Raw genomic sequence first — 24,120 nt, 5'->3', positions numbered from 1 at the left:
GAGGTAACAAGCATAGCAACTCGTCTTTAATAATCCAAGGTAATGTAATTCTGGATCATCAGTGTGCATGTTTACTTAACCGTACTTTTGCTGAAACTTTCTCTGAACCATCCAGTAGTAATGACATACTTCCTTCAAAGCCGTTTAATTTTCCCTCAATGGACATAATTGTCACTAGCTCGGAAAGAATACGGTCCATCATCAATAAACTAAAGATTTCATCTTCATGCGGCTACGATGGTATCACCACAAACTTCTTGAAAAACACGGCAGAGTATTCTTCTCTAATCCTTGAACGAATATTCACACAGTCTCTTCTTACGGCAGTGCTTCCTAACGACTGGTTAATTAATAGGGTGGTACCTTTACATAAGTCCGGAACAACCCACGATCCAGGTAACTTTCGTCTCATCTCTCTCACATCAGTACCATGTAAAATTTTAGAACATGTCATTTACTCTCACCTTATCAAGTTTCTTCCAGACAATGATTTCTTTACACCCGCTCAGCATGGCTTCCGAAAACAGTATTCGCGTGAAACACAGCTTCTACTTTTTACTAATGACTTACACATATCCATTGACTCTGGAACAATAACTGACTGCATCTTTCTAGATTTCAGCAAAGCCTTTCATAAAGTAAAACACTCCCTACTACTACATGAACTAAGCCTATTAAACATTGACTCATATGTGCTCGCTGGGATCCGTAGATTTCTTACTAACCGCTCCCCATACGTATCGGCTAATAATTTCGACTCGTCTACTACACCAGTTCGCTCCGGAGTGCCACAGGGGTCTGTCCTTGGGCCATTGCTGTTCCTATATTACATTGACGACTTGCCTATCAATATTTATTCAACAATGCGCCTATTCGCGGGTGATTGTGTAATTTATCGCTAAATATCTAATATTAATGACATCACTACCCTCCAAACAGATTTGACTAACGTGCTTATCTGGTGTAAATTATGGCAAATGGAATTAAATGTTTCGAAGTGCAAGTCTATGTGCATATCACGTAATACTACCGCATGTCCAAATTATTTCCTTAACAGCACCATACTCGATCCCGTCCCCTCTTGGTGTGAATATTACTAACAACTTATCTTGGAAACATCAATATCTTGGGAACTTATCTTGGAAGCATCATATCAACTCTGTCACATGTAAAGCAAACCGGGTTCTAGGATTCATGCGAAGAAACTTTTACATGGCCCCTGTTGATTTAAAAAAGCTTCTTTACATTACGTACGTTCGTCCGCGTTTGGAATACGCGTCATCGATATGGGACCCTGGTAATATCACTTTAGTTAATAAACTTGAGAGCATTCAGAATCGCGCTGTTAGATTTATATCATCACATTATCGCTGTACCGCTAGCGTAACTAACATGAAATCAATTATTAACATTGCTTTACTCGCTACACGCCGTAAGATATCCCGTCTCGTACTCTTCCACAAAATTTACAACAACTCCCTTCTGCGTTCACTTTTATTAACCCCACCGTCATACATTTCAACTCGTACTGACCATGCGCAGAAAGTTGCTGTTTGTCGTTTCAAGACATCAACATATTCCCACTCACTCCTGCCTAAACCTTGCAAGGATTGGAACTACCTCCCAAAAACAGTTGCATCCATCACCTCGCCTTGCAGTTTTAAAACATCGCTCGATAACATACTTGGTGTTGGAAATGTAAATGTTTGATTTTATTGTTAGTTTTCTTGTATAATCTACTGGCTGTATAACATAGTTGCAGTTGATAATAGTTGCTTTCCAGTGTTTAATAATGTTGTAGTGTCTTGTCTATGTATTCGTTTCTTTAACATTGTTCGTCAGTGCCCGCTCCCCTCTGCAATGCTGTAAAGCCCTGAGGGTACAATAAATAAATAAATAAATACGATATCGGAAAAACTTAGGATGAAACCTTAACGTTTGCACTTGTACGCGTGAAAGTTATTTTTGTTGCATTCGGAGGGTTTATCCTATTTCTTGAATCTTTACTTGACATCAGCCTGAATAGAGCACAAAATTATCCTAAACTTGGAAACGGAGTACCAAATAATGCTAAGCAGCACAAACACAATATAGTATTACGTACAGACCAACGCTCGACCTTCCATTGTGAAAGTGCAGTTGAAAGTCCTGTGTTCGTCCGTGTGTAACACCTTCTTCTTGAGTACGTTTTTTTGTATTTATTGGTATTTTGTTTCAAACTTCAATATTAACCAAGTGAACATACTATTGTAAAATTGTGTGCTCTTACGATTGCAACAGGGGATGTATACAATGCCTTGTTGTTGAAGAGGTGGCTTCCCAATGACATTATTGTAACTGCAACAAAATTTCCGCATTCTGCTTTAGTTACAAAACAGACATCTAAAGAAATATTGTAACAAATTGAAACTTCGCTCACAAGAAATTCAATATATAGAAACATGGTTTACAATTACACTTCTTGTAAGTTATTCCCCCAGATAACTACCGGATGAACACTATCTGTGTTCAAGGCGTTAAACTGAACAATGTTGGTAATTCTGCTGTGGCGGCACTGCGGTCACGGTGCTGGGCTGGTAACCAGAAGGTCGGGGTTCGATTGCGTTATGTCGATTCGACGTGTTGGAGGGCCGCGTGCTTCGCGTTGTCAGAGCACATTAGGGAGCACAACCTTGTGGAAACTTTGACCTCTATCACGATGTTTTTCATAAATGTGTCGTGGCCTTCACAAGTTATACACTACATAGGGTTATCAGTGTTGTCTATTACAATTCCTATAAGGTAAACTTAAAAATTTGGCATACAAGTAACATTGATATAGCATGATTTTCAATATTACCATGAGAACATTGATGACTCTTACCTTCCAGGCTGACCACAAGGAAGAGAGTAAAGAAGAACATGTTCTTTTGTTAACATAAAAAGTTTATAATTACGTACAAAACTTCATAACGTCTCATGAAACGCCTATACGGCAAGAGGAGCGAACTGATGGCATTCGAGCAAAGTTAGTGGAAATGACAGTGGAGCCACTGAACGCAGCTGCTGCATCCACATGTCCTTGAATGTGAAGGTAAATTCTTCTGTAATGCATTCCTTTTTCAAAGCATCCGTCTTTTTGACCAGACTTTGTTCCCATTGTTTCATTGTTTAGCTGCCGTAATAATGGAATACATTCTGTTATACTCTGCCTGAAGACTTCTGAACCTTTTGCCTATTCTTCTCGTTCTAGCCTCAAATTATGCGAAAAGTGACTCCACAGCAGTGGGGATGTTTCTACTATTCTGATAATGTTTGTTTCAGAAAAGAAAAGCTAGAATGTGCAATGTTATCCAGCGAGATGAGTCAAAGAACAATGGGCCAACTGTCTATGCATTTTTTTTATTGTGTGAAATCGCCTTACAACCCAGTTTGCGCTTGCAGGAAGTCAACCAAAAATGAAAGTCATGTATTGTGTGCCCAAGCTGAAGCTTCATTTGATCTTAGAGCGCGAGTAACAAATACCGAAAATTCCGCAAAATCCTTGTTGACTCGAAAGGTGAAGAGACTTCGAATACTCTATAAACGTCAGTGAGGCGAATGTTTTTTGACACTTTAGGATGCATGGCGTGACGAGTAAGCAGAGAGCACGTAGATGCCATGTTAGAGCGTTCCGTTCGAAATCTCTCCATCAAGTGCGTTACATTGGCGTTAGGTCTTGCACAACGCTTCGGTGTGCTATACTCATTTGCTGGCAAATAGAATTTTCAATTTTGTTCAGAGAAATGTGTGGGGAAGTTTAGGCAAAAAAGCAGAGAGTGCACATGCAACTGGCCAACAAGAATGGCTCGAAGACTTGTGGTACAATCTGCTAACATTGGTTAAAAAGCCACGGGTAGTCATTTCTCAAGAACATAGTCCTATAGTTAGTTTTTACTTCCCTTTAGGTACAAACTTTGCACTTAGCTGAGATATATTAGGATTATGTATGTCACACCTTTACTAAACGTAATTAAGCAGCAAGCAATTATGCTGCAAATGTTCGAGAGCTGCCTCAAGAGTGTGAGAACAAGTTGTCAAAGTTTTGAATTACAATTTTACGTCACCTAAGTTTGTTCTAAGTATTAAGTCACTTTATCGAGTCATCGATAACTCATTTCTTCATATAGTAGCTGTCCCCGATGGCACTTGAATTCTCTGCAATTTGATGCCTATAATTTTTATTTCAACATACTTCCCTTAGAATTTGAGTTTATGGATACTATGAACCACATGTTTCCAATGGCTCAGCGTGACTGCGTTGTAAATGCGGGTACTAAAACTTGTAGGTCGATATTTTGTACTAAAATAGTCGCGTAAGCTATTGAGGAAGATCAGCACGTGAAAGTCAGGTACATAGTGCTTGATAGTGAATATGCTTCGACAACAACTACTGAAAAGTTCTGCGCGTGAAAGAGAGTAAAACAAAACAAAACCTGTAGGCAGTGAGCTAGCTTATTTCGTTAAATGAAAAAAAAAAGGCTACATTTCGACCATTTGCTAAGCTTTCCTCAATGTGACAAAAGTAAGCCTAGTGTTGCTTTTAGTTTTCAACATTTTTCGGCCTAAAAACATTAATACACTGATGAAAAACCGAACACACGTCCTCTAACTTTTTTTTAGTTCACATTGTTTCACTCACCTGTTCAAGATATCATCCAAAATACCAAATCTTTGCACACAAACTATTATACACAGGAAGTTGTGTGCCACCTTTAATAGCATAGAAATGTTTTACAGCTACTTATATTTAGTTTAAAATTGTTGCGAGGTTTCAAATTTATAAATTTTATGAGCAAGTGCGAGGGAAGAGACTACCAGAAGTGTTTTTTTTCCTTAGCGTGCTTGAGGGCGGGGGGGGGGGGGGTCGTGGTTCATGGCGCACATAAGCCACCTCGCAAGATTGCTTCTTTCGTTGCAGTAACAAACAGCTAAAACAAACACAGAAATCTGGCCCTGTCACTGTGGAGGTGGCGCATTTTGAAGTATTTTGTGAAATTCCAGTGCATTTGTGCTCAGTTGACGCCCTACTTCCTACGCGCAACGGTACACATGAAACACGAGGCAGATAATCGCAAACAAGTTGGGAAGCGGGTAAACGTTATTTGTTATGGCTTGCAACTTGGTGGGTAAATTTACGTGTTTGATTAGATTAATATGACATGTTGACGTGTTTTTATTCAGGGCAATTAGTCAAGTTTCTAATGAAACTTTCGCAGATATATATAATGTGCACGATGAAATTATCTGAATTGCAAAACGCAGCATTTCGCAAAGCAGCGTTGCCCGACCATGGTGGCTTGATTACCTTCGCTGAGCCTTTAAAGGCGCGTAGTAAGTGTATGCCCTTGATATGACGCAATTTGCATAGGCATTCACGCCGGAAGAATGAAAACTACAAAACATTTGTAATTTATTTACAGAAAATGAATTTGACATATTGGCGAAGATTATGCTCACATAATCTGATGTACCTGAGACACTTGCCATCACTAACAGGTCCAAATGATTACTGTAAGTTTACAATAACTCTACTAACATCCTGTTGGAGTAGTGCCGCGTTAGGTGAGAAACTTATTATTTGTTTGGGGAAAGGGGGGAATGAAATAGATCATCTTTATGTTCATTGAGAAGGTGGCCGAATTTAGGCAACTCCAGCACTGATGACTTCAATAGATCTAATAGAGAGCAAGTCTACATCACTAAATTGACATGAAGTTCAGCCCCAATGAGTTTAGCTAGGTAAACTCTCTGTGCGTTTGAGTGCGACTCAAGCTGGGCGAGTCCCGTATACTCGTATCATAAAAATAACAAAAACGCAGAGAGGTTGACTTGACTGTTACCAGTTTGATAATGCGCGCATCTTGAGGGGAATAAGTGGTAAAAACAGAGATACCAAGATGAAATTTTCGCATATTCCAGAGCCTGCTGGAATCAAACATATAAAAAGCAGGCATCGAAAAGCTTGTTGTGTGGCACTTTTCTAAAAAATATGACGTTCTAAGGCAGATAAACTAGGACTCAGTTTCATCATCATCATCAGCCTGACTACGTCCACTGCTGGACAAAGGCTTCTCCCACGTTCCGCCAGTTAACCCGGTCCTGTGCTTGCTGTTGCGAATTTATAACCGCAAACTTCTTAATCTCATCTGCCAACCTAACCTTCTGTCTCCCCCTAACCTGCTTGCTTCTCTGGTTATCTAGTTAGTTACCCTTAATTACCAGTGTTATCTCGTCTACGCGCTACACGCCCGGCCCATGTCCATTTCCTCTTCTTGATTTCAACTATGATATCCTTAACCCTCGTTTGTTACCTAATCCATTCTGCTCTCTTCTTGTGCCTTAAGTTTATACACCTACCATTTTTCTTTCCATTGCTCGCTGCGTCGTCCTCAATTTAAGCTGAACCCTCTTTGTAAGTCTCCAGGTTTCTGCTTCGTAGCTGAGTACCGGCAAGATACAGCTGTTATATACCTTCCTCTTGAGGGATAGTGGCAATATACTTGTCATAGTTTGAGAGTGCTTGCCAAATGTGCTACACCCCATTCTTATTCTTTTAGTTACTTCAATCTCGTGGTTCGTCTCCGCGGTTATTACCTGCCCTAAGTAGACATAGTCTACTACAACTTGAACTGCCCTATTACCTATCTCGAAGCACTGCTCTTTTCCGAGGTTGCTGTAGATTACTTTCGTTTTCTGCAGATTAATTTTAAGACCCACTTTTCTGCTCTCCTTGTATCCGTAATCCGTACTCCGTAATCATGAGTTGCAATTCGTCCCCTGCGGTACTAACAAATGCAATGTCATCGGTGAAGCGCTGGTTACTAACGTACTCTCCATTAACTCTTATTCCTAACTGTTCCCATTCTAGGGTTCTGAAAACCTCCTGTAAGCACGCGGTAAATAGCATTGGGGACATTGTGTCCCCCTGCCTTACACCTTCCTTGATTGGTATTCTGTTGCTTTTTTTTATAAAGCTCTATGGTAGCAGTTGATCCCCCGTAGATTTCTTCCAGGATGTTTATATATACTTCATCGACGCCTTGATTCCGCAGTGGCTGCATGACGGCTGATATTTCTACTGAATCAAACGCCTTCTCGTAGTCTATGAAGGCTATGTATAGTGGTTGGTTATATGCAGAGCATTTCTCTATTACCTGATTGATAGTTAGAATGTGGTCAATTGTTGAGTAGCCTGTTAAATATCCAGCTTGTTCCTTTGGTTCATTGAATTGTAATGTTTTTTTTTTTACTCTGTTAGCAATTAACTTTGTAAATAGCTTGTATACTACAGAGAGCAAGCTGATCGGCCTGTCCGTGACGTCGTTTACGCGAATCGTAGGGATGAAGAGTATGGCGATTTCTTTTTTTTTTCTTTGAGGCAAGTGGTAAAGGGCCAATTAAAGTTAAGTGTAGCCAATAGTTGCACAACGTGGGCCTGCCAATAAAATATCGAATATCGGTCTCCACGGGTCACTGCAATAGATAACATATAGACTGAGATAACGTCAACACAGTAAACACAGTAAACACAGACTGTGTTGATAACGTCAACACAGTCAACACAGTAAAACTTTTTAATTCGAACTGTCACTCTAGTCCCGGCAAAGCATATTTGTATTGGTAAAAACACTCAAGGTGATCTTCAGAGGTGATCGCATTCCATCACATTTAAAGGTTGGTCATTTTCGTCACGTTGTCCGACCATACATCCCAAGACCACTACAGTGCCACAAAAGTCTAAAACTGGGCCTTGTTAGTGCTGTGTTCAACAACAAGCAAGCATGCCGAAGTTGTGCCGGACCCCACGAAGCAGAGGCTTGCCAATAAGCTCTCCTAAAATGCAGCAACTGCAACGGGAACCATGAGACCTCGTCCAAAGACTGCCCAATATTGAAGAAGGAGTGGAGCATTCTGAGACAAATAGGTAAAGACGGATCCTCACGAAAGGAAGCGGTAACGGTTGTTCAACGACAGCGTTCCCGTCTACAGCGGTGCTCGAAGAAAAAAAAAAAGCAGTCCTGTGCCGAAAGTGCCTTCACTTACGCCGCCACCGCCACCACCACCGCCACCACAATCACAGAGACCTCCTCCGCCCTCGCCATCAGGTGGGGTACGTCCAGAGGTGCCGGAAGACACTGTGTCGCAAAAGAGAACATCCGGCTTTGACTAACCCGCTTTACCGCGGGTACACATGTCTACGGAACCACAATATCGACAGTCAACAACGAATATGCCCCCAGCAGGCAGTCTGTCCGCCGAAGAGGTAGAAGTTTTTTCTGTATTGAGGTAGCTCTTGGGGGTTATTCGCACTCTATTGGATAGTCTACAGATCCCTGCCGCTAAATAAGCGCTGCAAATCTTGGACACACTAGAACCAGTTCTTGCTGCACTTCAGTAACAAGATGGCGTACCATAGACCACATCAGCCTTTCTGAGAAAACGTCAAGCGTGCTTCCATATTTCAGTGGAACGCAAAAAGTCTACAGTCAAAAACGCCTGAGTTCAGACAATTCATTTTCGAAAATAAGGTTCCCATCATCATCATTTGTAACCGCATTTTTCAAAAATACCTCGACTGTCGGGCAATGAATCGTTTGTTTCTTCATCGTGCATTGAGCGAAGTCAAGTTGCTGGATACATTCGTAAAGAACTCACTTACGTTCTCCAAAGAGTAGATTCTCGCAATGGAAATCACTAGGTTTGTCTATATGTTAAAAAGAAGAAGTTGTCGTTTACGATGATAGGCGCAGATATGGCACCGTCACGTCGACTAGATCAACAGATATTAAATGGTATATTTGCAACGACTCCAGCACCTTGGATATTGATGGGGGACTTCAACGCCCACCATCCATTGTGGGGAAAAATCAGGATAAATCAAAAAGGCACGAACCTAGTTGATCTCGCATCAGAGCACGGGCTTCAGGTGCTGAACGACGGCAGCCCTACTTATCTCCGAGGCATAACTTACAGCCGTTGCCTGGACTTGACATTAGTGTCCCATAGCATTGTCACGAAAATCCAATGGTTCACAGATATTGAAACACATGGCAGTGACCATATCCCCACGTACGTGACAGTCCGAGGTCTGGACGATTCTCCTTCCCCTGCACATTCAAGACTTATGGACTAGGAAGAGTTTCAGATATCAGTGGAGAGCAAGTGCATGCACGAACCGCCGGAATCCATTGAAGAAGTGATTAGTTGTGCAATGGAGACTTCCACGAAGATATGCTCGAAAGAATTGAGATGCACGGCACTCGACCAAGAGCTGGAAGAACTTCGAGTGGTCCGCCGACGTGTCGAAAGACGATACAGATGCACGAAATCTATCTCTGACCTCAGAGAATCCAGACGCATTCAGAAAAAAATCCAGCGTTGAATGTACAAACTTCATGAACAACGGTGGAATAATTTTTGTGACTCGCTAGACCCTCGAAAGCCCTTGTCTCCCGTATGGAAGACTCTTCGAAGTATTCACTCGTATCCGCAACAGCTTCACCCCTTCGCCGCTCTGGCGCTACATCAACGTCGCTCACAGCTTGATGTTTCTAGTGAATTTTGTGCAAAGATCGCCGGCGACACCTCTATACCGATTGATCTATCGCCTCAGGACGTTCCAGTCGCACGAGATCAGCAAATTGAGGTTGCATTCACCATAGAAGAACTTTATGCAGCATTGAATACATGCAGACGCTCATCGTTCCCAGGTCCGGATGGAGTGACCTATACTGCCTTGCGTCACCTAGGCCCGAAGGCACAGCGCTATCTCCTGGACATTTTCAATAAGTCTTGGCATGATGGAATGGTGTCTGATGAGTGGAAGTGTAGTCGCCTGGTGCTTTTGCTGAAGCCCGGAAAGTCTCCATGCGATTTGGCATCATACCGGCCTATAGCACTAGCAAGCTGCGTTGGCAAGGTCATGGAGAGAATGCTGCTTACACGCATGGAATGGTACCTGGAACATTATAACATCTATCCTGATGCTATGGCTGGTTTTCGACGAGGTCGGTCCTCAGTTGATAGCGTTATTGATTTAGTGACCTCTGTCTAGCATCAGAAAGCTCAGAAGCGGCTGTCGGTAGCTCTGTTCTTAGACTTGAAGAGTGCCTATGACAACATGACCCACGAGGCTGTTCTCAATGCTCTTGAAGCAGCTGAACTTGGAGGTCGTGCCTTTCGATGGGTAAGAAGCTACCTCACAAAGAGATCCATGTTCGCTTCAACTGAAGATGGGTCTACAAATAAGTATTTCACAAGTCGTGGGGTGCCACAAGGCGGTGTTTCGAGTCCAACTCTCTTCAACCTGGTTCTCGTGGGACTCACTGAAATGCTGCCACAGACGTCTTATATATCTCTCTACGCTGACGATATCTGCATTTGGGCGTCCGGCGTGACACGGCCTCAAATGCGCGCAAGAATACAGAAAGTGGCAACAATGACATCGACATACCTTCGCTAGCAAGGTTTGACTATCGCCCCATAAAAATGCGCAGCGGTGGCGTTCACACGCAAACCGATGTCTTTCTACTCATTTTGCATCGATGGCAGATCAATCCCATATAAGAGCACTCATAAATTCTTAGGTGTCATCGTAGATCGTGACCTAACCTGGAGCCCGCATGCCACATACCCGAAGAAAAAGCTCATTGGCATTGAGAATGTATTCAAGTTCGTCACCGGAAAATAATGGGTCCCATACGTGCACTCCATGTTGCAGCTTCACACAGCCCTCTTTTTCGGAACTCTCTCGTACAGCCTTCCTGTCCTGTCCAACACGTGCAAGACTAACATCCGTGCACTGCAAAGCGTACCAGCCCAAGCACTTCGGACATGCCTTGGCCTTCAAGATGCTCATCGACAGTGTCAACTATTGTTATTGCACAAGAACAACCGGTCACAACGCATATCATTGTCGAGACGCTGAGAGCGCACATTCGGCATTTATCATGGCTACCGTCACATCATTTAGCATGTTTGACAGCTCGGAGGCCCCATTCTTTGTACTGCGGTATCATGACAAAACATCAGGACATACTACCGCCTGGCTTGAAACTTGCGATGCATCCAGCAACTGCGCCATGGAGTCTTCGTCAACCTGACGTGCGCTTATCAGTTCCCGGAATCTTTAAGAAGGCACGCATGTCAACGCTAGCCCTGAAGCAATTGACTTTGTGTCTGTTGGACGAAAGGTACTTCGACCACATACATGTTTACATTGATGGCTCTACTGATTCCAACAGCTTTACAGGAGCAGTGGTTGTTCCATCTGAAAATGTGTTGCTTTAGTACAAGTTTTCTCACACCACGTCGTCGACAGCAGCAGAGCTCGCAGCACTTCAAGGTGCAGTAAAGTACATTCTTCGGCAGCAACCTAACCAATGGGCCATCTTTTGCGACTCCAGGTCAGCCTTACAGTCACTACGGTTTGTTATGCAGCACGGGTTACATGAACACTCAGTATATCAGATAAGGCACGACTACTACGAAGCGCTCACGAGAGGTCACGATATTGTACTTCAGTGGTTGCCGTGTCAAATGCGGAATTGTCGGCAATGACCGCGCGGATGAAGCTGCTCGATCGGCTTATGACCAAGACCAGCGCACGCCCATACCACTCTTGAGAACGGACGCTGCAAGGCTACTACAATCACTTGCTCACCGTATATCTCTCCTACAATAGAATACGCAGGGTTTCTCCAACACGCACCTGTATTCGATCGACCCAAACTTGCAACTTCGTTTGCCAGGCTCCCACGATGCGCTGAAACTTTAGTGTGTCGCATGAGGTTGGGCGTGGCATTTACGAATTCGTACTCTCGTCTCCTTAGAATGGCGAGCACTTCGGCAGGCAACATCTGCGCCTGCGAGGAAACGCTTGAGCACATTCTATGTCATTGCTCAGCATACCAGACCTAACGACGTAATATGGAAGCCAAGCTTTGCCAGCTGGATTCACGGCCGCTTACAGAAGAGAAGATCCTGGGACCTTGGCCGACGGCTTCCCATACGCGCAAAGCCACAAAACCCCTCTTGTTGTCTTTAAGGACCACCAGACTTCACGACCGCTTGTGAAAGAACTGTGCGAGACCGTGCTGTGTAGTCTCGAGCTGACTATTCATGCTTCTCTTTCTTACTCCTCTTCTTTTATATCTCCTTTTCGTTCTATAATTCTCCTTTCCCCCACCCCAAGTGTAGGGTAGCCAACCGAGCCAAGCTTGGTTAACCTCCCTGCCTTTCCTCTCTATTTATCTCTCTCTCTCTCTCTCTCTCAATTATTTGAACAAATCAATATCAACGGGTAATTCGAGCTGGGCGCTTTTTGTTTTTTATTCCTGCTCGTATAAAAAGGTGAAGAATGATCACGAATGAGCCTAGAATTTTCATGCATGCTTTTTTGGTGTGAATGTCCTCTGTCTGCTGCTACAGCTTTGTTGCTGGTACGGCCACGTGAGGCGATGTTTCTCTTGAGCAATGTCTCCCTGAACAATTTCAATATTGTTTTAAATAAACTAGGAAAGAAACATTACATTTTGCACGCGTTAACTCGGCCATGTAAAGAACGACGTGTTTTGGAACGCAAAAAGCTTCGTATATTTTTCAATAAACTGCTCACGTAGATTGAAATCGTTGCTCGTATTTGGCGTATCAATCACTCATTTATAAGTTAACGTTTTCTGTTAGAGCATGTTAACTTACTAATTCACGTGCTACACACATGCAGTGTCACCTAATTTTTTAAAATCAGTAAAAATATGACTTCTCTGCGTTCTCCTTCTACAGTGTGGCGTGATCTCTGTTCCTTTTTACACCTGGCGGCTAACTCCGAATCATCCTAACTTGAACTGCATGGTCTCTTTGGAGTTTTAATAGACGAGTTTCCACACTATACCTGAAAAAAGCAGGCTTCACGGTACGAAGATGTGATTATAACATGAAAGTTTGGTTGGCGTTTTCCCACGATTACGATCAACGCTCAAAGCTTCCTAAATAAGAAATACAAATGCAATAAGTCAGTTCAATAGTGGAGCCTCAGTTTATATTAAGTATACATGGAGTCTGAGTTCGCGATTAACATATTTATCGTCCATTGCTTTTTGATTTTACATAGCCAGAACTACAACAACAATTGAAGTTGCAGTCATCTTAAGCATACATGTTGTCTTTCTCCAAAACAATTTGAAGACTTGGCTTCACTCAGTGGTAGAATAGCTTATTGCCACGCAGAATGCTTGGGTATGATGACAGGTCAGACCGAATTGTTTTTTACATTTGATGCATATTATGGTCAAACTCAATCCGGTGTGCGGCGTGACCACCCTTGCAGCGCATGCGCGCTCCTTCCTCTTTTTTTTTCTTCTACGCATCTCTCTCTCTCACCTCGCAACACCGACGCTCGCTCTCCCCTCATTTTGATCCAGGCATCCCTCCCAGCGGCGTTCACACTACCATTGCGCATGCCTCCCCCTCCCTCTCCTCTCCTACGCTGCCAATCTCGGCTCGCAATGCCGACACTCCATCCCCACTTTCTAACTTCTAAACATCCCTCACTGTGGCGTCCACACCCCCAATGGCATGCTCGTCCCTTTTTTCTCTCTTCTTTGACGCTCCCGCTCTTTCGCCTTGCAGGACCGACCAAACAGCGCCTGCTAACCACCCTCGCTCCACCCTCTTTCTCTTCTATGCAGCACTCCCAGAGGAATTTACACCTCGTTGCGCATGCACATCCCCTCCCATTTTCTCGCTTGTCCTACGCTTTCCCATTCTCACCTAGGAACGCCGACACAGGAAGCGACGCAAAAACGACTGCTTGCACGGCGCGACCATTCAGTGGTCAAGATTTTTCTTGTGCGTTGTTGAACAATGAGATTTCGCAGCGTGCATGTTAACAAAAAAAAATCGCAGCATAACCTCGGACTGAATGATGATGAGTGGGGCCACGCATCCATAAGTCCATCCGGGCTTTCATTCGTCCGTTCCTTCTTGCTTCTGTCCGTCAAAGCGTTCGTCCGGGCGACCAGCCTTGAGACTGTCCATGCGTCCGTTAGTGCGTTTGGGCGTGCTTCTTCTGTCCGTGCGTTTATCTATACGTCTTTCCGTGCACCCGTCCATGCATCTGTACATGTGTCCGTCCGTCTATCTGTCTGCATGTCCATCCATAGTGAACACTCCAAGAACCACCATCTCGCATCATTTCATCCGATGTTAATTATATACAAGTACTGTCATCTAGCGGACATTAAGCATATCCACGGACTGAATGATGATGAGTGGGGCGAAAACTCCGTACACCTGTTTGTGCATCCGTCCATCTATCCAACCGTGGGTGGATTGGTCGGTCCGTTCGTCTGGCCGTCTGTCTGTGTGTATGTCCGTCTGTCTAGTGAACACTCTAAGTACCACCATCTCGCATCTTTTCTTGGTATATCGATTATACACAAGTACCATCATCTAGCGGAAATTCTAAGAACTAAACTCCCCTGTGGCACATGCCCGAAAGAGGTGGTTACCAACTACAGAGGATGATCGGGTGGCGCCCTAAAGAGCTTCGCCCCTACAAGCGCACTGTGAGTTTCTGTGTCCAATCAGAGTCTTCTGTCTCTGCAGCGATTGACATTATATATATATATATATATATATATATATATATATATATATATATATATATATATATATATATATATATAAGGTGTAGGATATGGCACAACGGGAGCGTTGTCAACAAGGATAAATATATTTATCCTTGTTGACAATGCTCCCGTTGTGCCATATCCCATACCTTCACGAAGACCAACTGGCCCATTGAATTATTACTACCACTATATATATATATATATATATATATATATATATATATATATATATATATATATATATATATATATATATATATATATACAGATACTGCAGGCCCTACCCGGGCCCATGCAGGAGTGGGATACAAACAATACATTCAAGCAATAACTAGTAATACACTGGAGTACAGGGCATAAATGAAAGAATACATAACTATCAAGAACAGAAAAGTCAAACATATTTTCTCGCTGTTCAACAGAACTGCGCTCAACTAAGAATATTTTCAACATTTTTAGCCGGATGATTTGCCCTCAAATGACACTATTATCTGCATACATCACTTATATGGTGAAATTAATCTTTTCTATCTGTTGAGTGAATGAAGCCGTCGAGGCAGCATTCACTACTTCCGCAGGTAATGCGTTCCAATGAAATATTGCGCGAGGAAAGAGAGCGAACTTGTGGGCATTAATGTGGCTAGGTGGCTGCCTAAACGTTTTGTTGTGATTTGTCCTAGCTGAAAGTTTAGAAGGCTGCTGAAGGTATAGTTCAAGTGATAATTTAAAGTCCCCGTGATCAATTTGGTAGACGAATTTTAATCTGGATATTATCCTGCGCTGTTCTAGTATTTGTAGGCTTGCCCTATTACGTAGATTAGTTACACTATGTTGTCGGGAGTAAGCGGAATATATAAAGCGCAGAGCTAAATTTTGGACCCTTTCTACTTTCTTAATCAAATATTGTTGCCAAGGGCTCCAAATAATGTCGGCATACTCCAATTTTGGTCGCACGAGTGCTTTATACGCTTTTAGTTTTAACGTGGGAGGAGTGTTACGCAGTTTTCTTTTCAAAAAGGATAATTTCTTCAGTGCACCCGAACACACATTTTCAACGTGCGTTTCCCAACTGAGGTTACTGGTAAGTGTAACTCCCAGATATTTAACCCGATCAGCTCTCGTGATTGCAGCATTTCCTATGAAATATGTGACATGAAGGGGTAACGTTTTGTTGGTAAACGTAACGGAATTTGTTTTTGAACGATTTATTTTTAGTCCCCACCTTATACACCATTCGTTACTTGAGCGCAAGGCATCATTAAGTTTAATTTGGTCTTCTTGGTTATTTATGGATGGGTACACTACGCAGTCGTCCGCAAATAGTTTAAACTGGATCGGTGGCTCGACACAGAAATAAATATCATTAATATAAACCAAAAAAAGAAGAGGTCCGAGGACTGAGCCCTGCGGAACTCCCGAATGCACTGCCAACTCTTTCGAGAGACAGCCATTTATGGTAACACACTGTCTCCTGTTACTCAAGTAGCTCGCGATCCATGCTACAACCTTCTGCTCAATGCCTATAGCTAATAATTTTGTTATTAAATTCTGATAGGGTACGACGTCAAAGGCCTTAGAAAAATCCAAAAATATGGCATCGGTTTGACCTTTCAAATTAAGCGTTCTAATTAAATCATCAGTTATTTCAGCCAGTTGGGTGACGGTCGACAAACTAGACCTAAATCCATGCTGCTGAGCATACAGTAGTTTGTTATTTTCTAAGTAAGTGATCATGGCCTTAAATATAATGTGCTCAAATAATTTACAGCAAGTACTAGTTAAGGAAACAGGCCTGTAATTGTTAACTTCCAAAGTGGAGCCCGATTTATGTACCGGAATTATTTTTGCCGAGCGCCAGTCATCAGGAATAACTGCAGCGTCTAACGATGCAGTGTAAATGCGATGTAAATATCTTGCCACCCAAACAGCATATCTACTCAAAAAAGTATTAGATAGTCCGTCCGGACCAGGTGATTTCTTTACATCTAGTTTGTGTAAAAGGCAAAGGACTCCATCCTCAGTGATTTCCACTTCTGGCATGAGGCTATCAGAGTCATATGACCGCAACTGAGCATGCGTGGCTGTCCGTGTAAAAACGGACTGGAAAAAGACATTAAATTTGTTGGCAATGGTAGTCGCGTCAACAATACTTTCTCCCTCGACCCTGATCTCTGAAATGCCTCGTTTATCTTTTGACAGATAGCGCCAGAATTTTTGGGGTTCATTCTTCATGAATGACGGTAGAGTATCTGAAAAAAATCTTTCCTTTGCCGATCGCGTTAGTTCTCGCAGCTTAGAAGTAAGGCTTGAAAAATCACTCGTGTTCTGACGCTTGCGCTGACGCTTAATTTTGCGTTTCAAATGAATCAATTCTCTCGTGAACCACAGATATTCCCTATTAACTCGTTTCTTTTTTAACGGCACATATCTTTGCTCGCAAAAGAGAACAATTTCTCAAAAATTTGACCACATTTCATTGACATTATTAACTTGGCTAAAACAATCAAAGCGCGATTCCAAATATTCTAAAATAGCGTTATCATCCGCATGAGTGTAATCTCTCACGAAAGTATCCGACGGTCTAGTAAATAAACGTGTTCCCGAAACAGGACATGACACAGCAAGCAACTTGTGATCAGATATTCCTTCTTCTACATTGGCTGAACAACCTTGGAACGAGCTGCTAACCAGTGCCAAATCAAGGAGGGATGATGATGAACTGTCAACCCTAGTAGCCTCAGAAACTAGTTGTTGTAAGCAGAAGTTGAATGCGGTCGTAATCAGTATATCTGCACTTCGAGATTCTTTGCCACCATAAAAAAAATCAGCCCAGTTTATACCCGGTAGGTTGAAATCTCCTGTTATTATAATCCGGGATCGAGAATTTGTATTATCTGCAAGGTAGTCTTGAATGGCTTCTAAGTATTCGGGCGAAGAACTCGGTGGTCGATACACGCTCCCTAAAAGTATTCTTTTACCAAGAAATTTAATTCTGCACCACACGCTTTCGTGGTTGTTGATGCCATCCAAAACAGTAAATGCGACGTTATTTTTAATAGCGATTGCTACTCCTCCCCCGCGTGACTCCCTATCTTTACGAAAAGCTTGTAAGAAGACGGTATGACTTCCGAATCTTGCACATCTGCATGTAGCCATGTCTCAGTGATTACTAAGACGTGTGGCTGGTAACAGGAGATAACGTCTTCAAGGGAACTGGCTTTGTTAACACTACGCGCATTCAGTGAAACAACTCTGAGAACTTTGCTCACAGGCTGTCATTTTTTCTGCTGCTTCTCGTGTTCACTCAGGTTGTTGCAGAATGACCAGAATTCCGCCGGGCCTGCGCATCACGTCGTGTAACTTCCAGCCGTTGGTTTGAAAGCTCGTCCCAGATATAAACTTTATCGTCTACTTTCAGTTTATCAAACAAGAGTGAAACCTTTGCTCCATTGGTTTTTTCCACTGCTGCCGAATGCCACAACCTGCGGCGTAAGTCGCGAACTCTCTTGGAAAAATCTTCAGATATAGAAATCTGTGTTCCTTTTAGCTTGAAACAAGCCGACATAATTGTAGTTTTCTCACAGTAATCAAATAGCCTTAACATAATAGGTTGGTGTTTCCCAGCACGTTTAAAACCTACTCTGTGGATGCGCTCTATCGAATTCACTTCGACGCCGAGCAAGTCCTTAAATACTTGTTGTTGAACCCTGTCTTGCAGAGATTTGTTATCTTCTTTTGATTCTTCACTTAAACCATAAATCATCAAGTTGTTTCTTCGACTTCGGTTTTCAAGGTCATCAACTTTAATCGTAAGCTCGTTCACTAGTTTCCTCGTCCCCTTGCACGCTGCTTCGTGCTCAACCAGCTTTTCCTCGCATTTTTGTAGCCGTCCAAGCTCTTTTTCAATCGACGCTATCCTTTCTTGAACACCACCTATAGTTTTTTCCACTTGTTTCAGCTTGGCAGAAAGCATGGTGAGCGTCTTATTGGTTTTCGTTTGCTCTTTTAAGGTTTTTGTAAGAAGCTGACTGTTTACAGTAGCCTCAGATTCTGATTCCGAAGACGGACCTGGGTTCAGCTCCACGTCTCCCGATGCTAACAAGAGCAATCTAATGACAATCAAACAGTCACACAGCGAAACATATATATATATATATATATATATATAGTGCAGCATGAATTACCTGTCCATCACTGCGTTCTTTGCCTATGCCCAGGTTTATCTTCTGAGCAACACGGCGATTAACGCCAACGCCAGTGTCAACGCCACCACCAGTGTAAGCGTTTGCGCCCGCTGCTTCACAACTACTTATGGTTGTTTTTAGTGAGGGTTAATGAATTTTTTTCTCTCTGCATTCGTTGGGCCTACGCTGCCTTTGTATGCTTCTCATAACGAAACGACGCAGACAGACCTTGGCTTTCGGAGTGAAATCTAAGCTGGCGTCCCCTGAGGTGCATACTCGGGTACCACCACCAATGGTACCCGGGTATGAGCACGCGTGTCTGGAAGAAATACTTCTACTGCATGTGCGACATGGTTTGGGGAATACAAAATTTTGGAGAGTATTACGACACAGTCATATTCCCCAAAGACGCTTACCATTCCGTGCCAAATCTGCTCTACTTCAAGTTGAAGACACGATGACAAGAGCACTGAGACATAGGCAGATAGATAGATAGATAGATAGATAGATAGATAGATAGATAGATAGATAGATAGATAGATAGATAGATAGATAGATAGATAGATAGATAGATAGATAGATAGATAGATAGATAGATAGAAGCACTCAATATGCATGCAGTCATAGTTAAATTAGCACTCAAAGCTCCCGTGGACGCGTTTTAAAATTGCGCTACAGGACTACTCGGCTAAATGTTCGCTATTTTAGTGCAACTACTTGAACCCGAGTAAAAACTTTTCTGTTGATGCTTTTTGACATCAGCTGATTACAATATATCTTTACACGAGGAAAAAATTGTTGTTTTGTTGTATTTTAGTGAGGTTGACTCTTTGCCAACTGCTCGCAAGGAAACAGAAAAAAACGTACATTTGAGTGAGTTTGCACACGCTTTACTCATGCTGCCGACTTGCTTCTGCACCAGAACTTAGTCACTTTTCTTTTCAATTGACGTCTACTGCATCGCGGGGACTCAACTACAATGGTCAGACACTTCTCAATAATCTGCAAAAAAAAAAGACCAAATGTTCGAACATTGAGAATAAGAATATTATCTTTCGTTTTGGTAATGATGACCGAAACAAAAACTCACACATAATTGTCGCAATTGTTATGCCATGGGATATAACTAACGAGCTCAGCCTTGTGCAGCGACAATGAAAGTAATACAAGAAAAGTAAGGAATGCACGTGATGGATAGGTTTTGAAACAACACACGATGCAACAAAATGAAGTGCAAGTTTTATATATGTTGAAAGGTAAAGAGCAAAAAACCTAGAACAAAAAGATTAGAAATCCATGCAGCTCCCTGCCACAAAAACATTCGCGCTGCCAAGCTGTGCCCCTCTTTGTAAAAAATGCATTTTAACGCAATAGCTTCGAAGACCTCGATTCGCCAAAATTGCGGTGGGGCTGTCGGCACAACTGGCTGCCTGCAACACATGATCAGCTTCCCCGTGAAGGAAATACGGGGAAAGTTTTTAATTAAATAAATGATAAAACCACTCGGTTCAAGTAAGAATCATCGAAACATCGGTATGTTTGAGCCAAAAATAAAACTAGGCAAGCAGATATTCTACCACCGAGCCACGTTACGGCTTCACGTTTATCAGAAGAAAAAAAAATGCTATATGAATGCTGTGAAGTGGAAGGATTGTCTTTAACGTATAATCACGCTAGGTGTCAAAATACGTGAATTGCAGTGATGAGGTTTTTATAAGCCAACCAGCTTCAAAGTTTTCGTAGATATTATTACGTAATCGGCTGAAAAACTATCGAAGAAAAGAAAGAAACTGTGTAGGTTCACGTTTTAGCTCAAAAGAGTGTAAAGGGTGCTTCGATGGTTCGGAAAAGGAATAATTGTGGTATAGTGGGAATTATGCAGCCTTATTTGAAAGAAGTTTAGGAGAGCATAAAAAGGCCAACTTTGCACGTATAGTTGCTCGTTTCTTTACGGCAGGATTGAGGGGAGCATCAAAAACCGAAACAAGGCTACCAATCCGCCTTTTTCACGTTGCTCCGACGCAAGTGCCTTTCCCTTAGCCTAAAAGTCACTAGATGCCTCTCTTATTCTGAGGCTTCGCTTTTGACAACACTAAATGTTCGAGCTCCTAGAAAAATCCTTCCAAGACAGCCCAGGGCAGCACAGGTAAATGAAAGGGGCACATTCAGAAAGCGACGCACCTGTGGCCCAATTACAATATTTTCACGGGTTCGTGACGTCGACGAAGTGAGTGGACTGTAGGTTTCAACTGGTCATTTGGCCGAACTTGTGGCCGTTCAACTAAAAAAAGAGGCTACAGCGATACACACCGGCACTGATACAGGCGAACGTAGCGTCAGCTGTCAATCAAATGACAAGCGGGGAAACGCGTCGGCATTTATACATGAGCTGTCGAATATTCCAGCGTTAATGCTAGCGCCCACGTAGGTTCCGGAATAATCTGGAATGTTCACGTTGTCCGCGTAATCTTAACAAACTGGTCTATACAGTACTGAAGCTTTTCGAACTCTGCAGGCGAGGTTACAGTGTAACGGGGCGATAACAAAACTAGCGGAAGGACAGTGCGAACATCAAGTTCTACTCTTGATCGCCAAGCTCAAACGTCCTCCGGGTTCTGCACTCAAGTTCTGAGTTTCCACAGATGATTTTTTACTGCTGCTGTTAAAAAAACTGCTGCTGCGTAAAACAAACTGATTTTTCACTGCTGCTGCGAAAAACTAAAACGTAGTTTTAGTTTGTTTTACTTTCAGCGTGTAGTTCAAATGATGTCAAGTAATTATAGGCTGCTTTCTGCTCATTAAGGTTTTAAAGCCCCGGTTTGAAAATTTTTGAGTCTTTATTTCTAATATGTGACTCAAGTAGACGTAATGAAATAAATGCTTCTAACTAGTATCACAGAGAACGTCAATGGAGCAAGAGTTCTGACCAGTGAGCTTTTTTTAGGGCAACGCTGTTGCTCTGGCGAGGACAAGTCAACTTTTCAAAACGCTGCTTCCTTATACAGTACTAACGAATTGAAACAGGGCACTCAGAGCATGGGGCCACCAGTACATGTGCCATCGCTTGTGGGTGTTCATGGAACCAAGGTGTTGCTTTGTGGTATAGGGTGAAGGGGAGAACTCCTACAGAGCAGGAAAACTCATTCCGGTTAGTAGAGAGTTGATATTTAGTTCACAAAATGCACGCTGCCAGCATGGCACAGCGAGGCTCGCGCACATTGGCATGTTGACCGAACTTACTTGCAGCCGCGCACCACTTAATGGCCTCCAGGACATACCGTGGCGCCACCTACGTGATGACGTCACTTATAGGACGGTGGGTTGTGTCGTCTGCTAGAACACCGCGTTTCCCGCACATTTGCTGTGGACGCTGTGCGTGCCTCCTTTTGTATTGAAGCTTGGTGCTTAAATAAGCGGTTAGACCTAGCAATACGGTCAAGCAAACTACGAATCGGTGCCCCCGGTGGCCCTCTCGTGTCTAATTTTCATCGTAAAATTGCGACTAAGAACCAGTGCAGCAATGGGGGACGATGCGAATGGTGGCACGAAAGAAAAGCTGCCGTTTTCCACAACTACTATCCTATCTGTGACGTCAGAACGATCACAGCACGAGCCTTTCTAGTGGTGGCCCTCTCGGTCAATATTGTGCTGCCAGCAGACGACCCTGCTGTTTTGTACACTTAGGCGATGTGGAACGCACACTCTGCAAGTACAACGCCAGATTCAGCTAAAAGATCACGACTTTCTGTGCGTTCATAGAAACGATAAACGTCTGCATCGACGCACAAAATGTTTACTTCGTGGTTTCAGTCAAGACATAAAACAAAGTTAGTCACAAGCCTGTCTTATTGCTACATTGAAACAATGTCGCGAATTTTACAGCACCATTCCGGCAGTGTGCACTCTGTGAAGTGAAGGCCGACACTTTAGAGACCGGAAGCAGTAAACTGCTCGGTATGTGTTTTCACCCCCCATTCACTCTATACAACAATGCAACATTTTTATTCCACGAGCACTCTCGAGTGGCGGCACGTTTACCGGCGGCCACACGCTCGGAGCGTCCTGTTTCAGTCATTGAGTACCATACGTTCTTTCTCGCAAAACTTCTGATCACTTCAAACCTCTCCTTGCCTCTCAACTTCAGTCTCTTGAGGTACTCAAGTTCCGTGAGAAAACTATGAGCGCTGTACTAACAAACGTGATGGAGTCGAATACGACATGTCCTACTCGCAAGCGTTGATAGGTTTCGCATTGGTTCGAATATTCTGGTCTCAACGTTTGCTCATAATGCGCGTAGGTCACTTGTAAGGTAAGCTGCTTTTATAGGTTGACACTTGCACAGTACGTGAATGTCTAGTTTTTATACAAAACGTGCAATAAAAAAGTTCTTTATATTTAGGCAAACTGAGTTTCGGGTTACTCAGAAATCAGTCAGCTTAACTTTTGCTTCTTGAGATTTGGGGAAGAAAAAAAACATCTAAATTTTACGAACGGTCGCATCGCCTAAACGGCCAGCGGGCCTGGAGGCACGAGCGCATTTCACTTGCGTGTGAAAAAGGAAAGAGGGGCTTCGCGGCGAACCTCCTCCTCTCGATTTTCCGTCCTTTTCCTCCATTTCAGGACGTCACCATTGACGTTATGAAAGAAATTTCCAGCTCTTGATTTATTTCTAGTAGGATGCCCGGCAACCGCCAGTGGTAAAAGCGGTGCTGCAACTGCCGAGACCAAATACATAGGAGGTATACGGAGTTTCCAAGCCCTGCTCTATAGTGTGTATGACATGCAACGTCGTGCCAGTAGGATTCCATCATTGCAACAACCCTCACATTCCCCTTCATTCACACTTCGTCTACGTGACCAATCACGTGACATTCCTCCATTTCTTTATCTGACGAAGCTTCCCCTTTAGATCTACTCAGACAACCTATTTTTACCCAAGTCTAGAAGGCATTGATGCAGGGTCTGCAAAGATATTTAGCCATCAAACAAAAAAAAAACAGCTATCGAAATGGTTTAGGAGTTGGTTAATATAAGTCTTTATAGGTGGGTTTGAAATTTAGTGTAATATATTCATTTATCTTAGACATGCTGTCATAACCAACTGGAATTTCAGCATAAATGCAACATAATATACGAAAGTCTATCTAGGTTGTGCTAGTAATATAAAATTTTTATACGACTACATTCGATGAAGCTTTTTTACTTTAATTATGTGTTTGATGCTTCGAACCTAAAGTAACACAATTCAGAAGTCCGGTGGTTGCAATCCAATTTCGGAATAT

General features: G+C 42.8%; 1 protein-coding gene across 2 annotated transcripts in view; it reads right to left on the bottom strand.

Annotated features, from left to right (window-relative positions):
- The window catches only part of LOC119165797 (uncharacterized), a 54,867-nt gene that overhangs the window by 14,987 nt on the left and 15,760 nt on the right, over positions 1 to 24,120 (bottom strand). Inside the window, exon 3 of one of the 2 annotated variants that reach the window (XM_075871666.1) lies at positions 19,706 to 19,840. The exons of the other annotated variant lie outside the window; for it this stretch is intronic. Coding sequence (XP_075727781.1) covers positions 19,733 to 19,840 — 108 coding nt within the window. The 3' untranslated portion in view covers positions 19,706 to 19,732. The remainder of the gene's footprint in view (positions 1 to 19,705; positions 19,841 to 24,120) is intronic. 2 annotated transcript variants of the gene reach the window in all.

The sequence above is a fragment of the Rhipicephalus microplus genome, chromosome 8 (genome assembly GCF_043290135.1).
Source record: "Rhipicephalus microplus isolate Deutch F79 chromosome 8, USDA_Rmic, whole genome shotgun sequence".
In the NCBI taxonomy this organism is placed as follows: domain Eukaryota; kingdom Metazoa; phylum Arthropoda; class Arachnida; order Ixodida; family Ixodidae; genus Rhipicephalus; species Rhipicephalus microplus.
The sequence above is the reverse complement of the archived record's forward strand: the minus strand, read 5'-3'. Positions and strand labels throughout refer to the sequence as shown.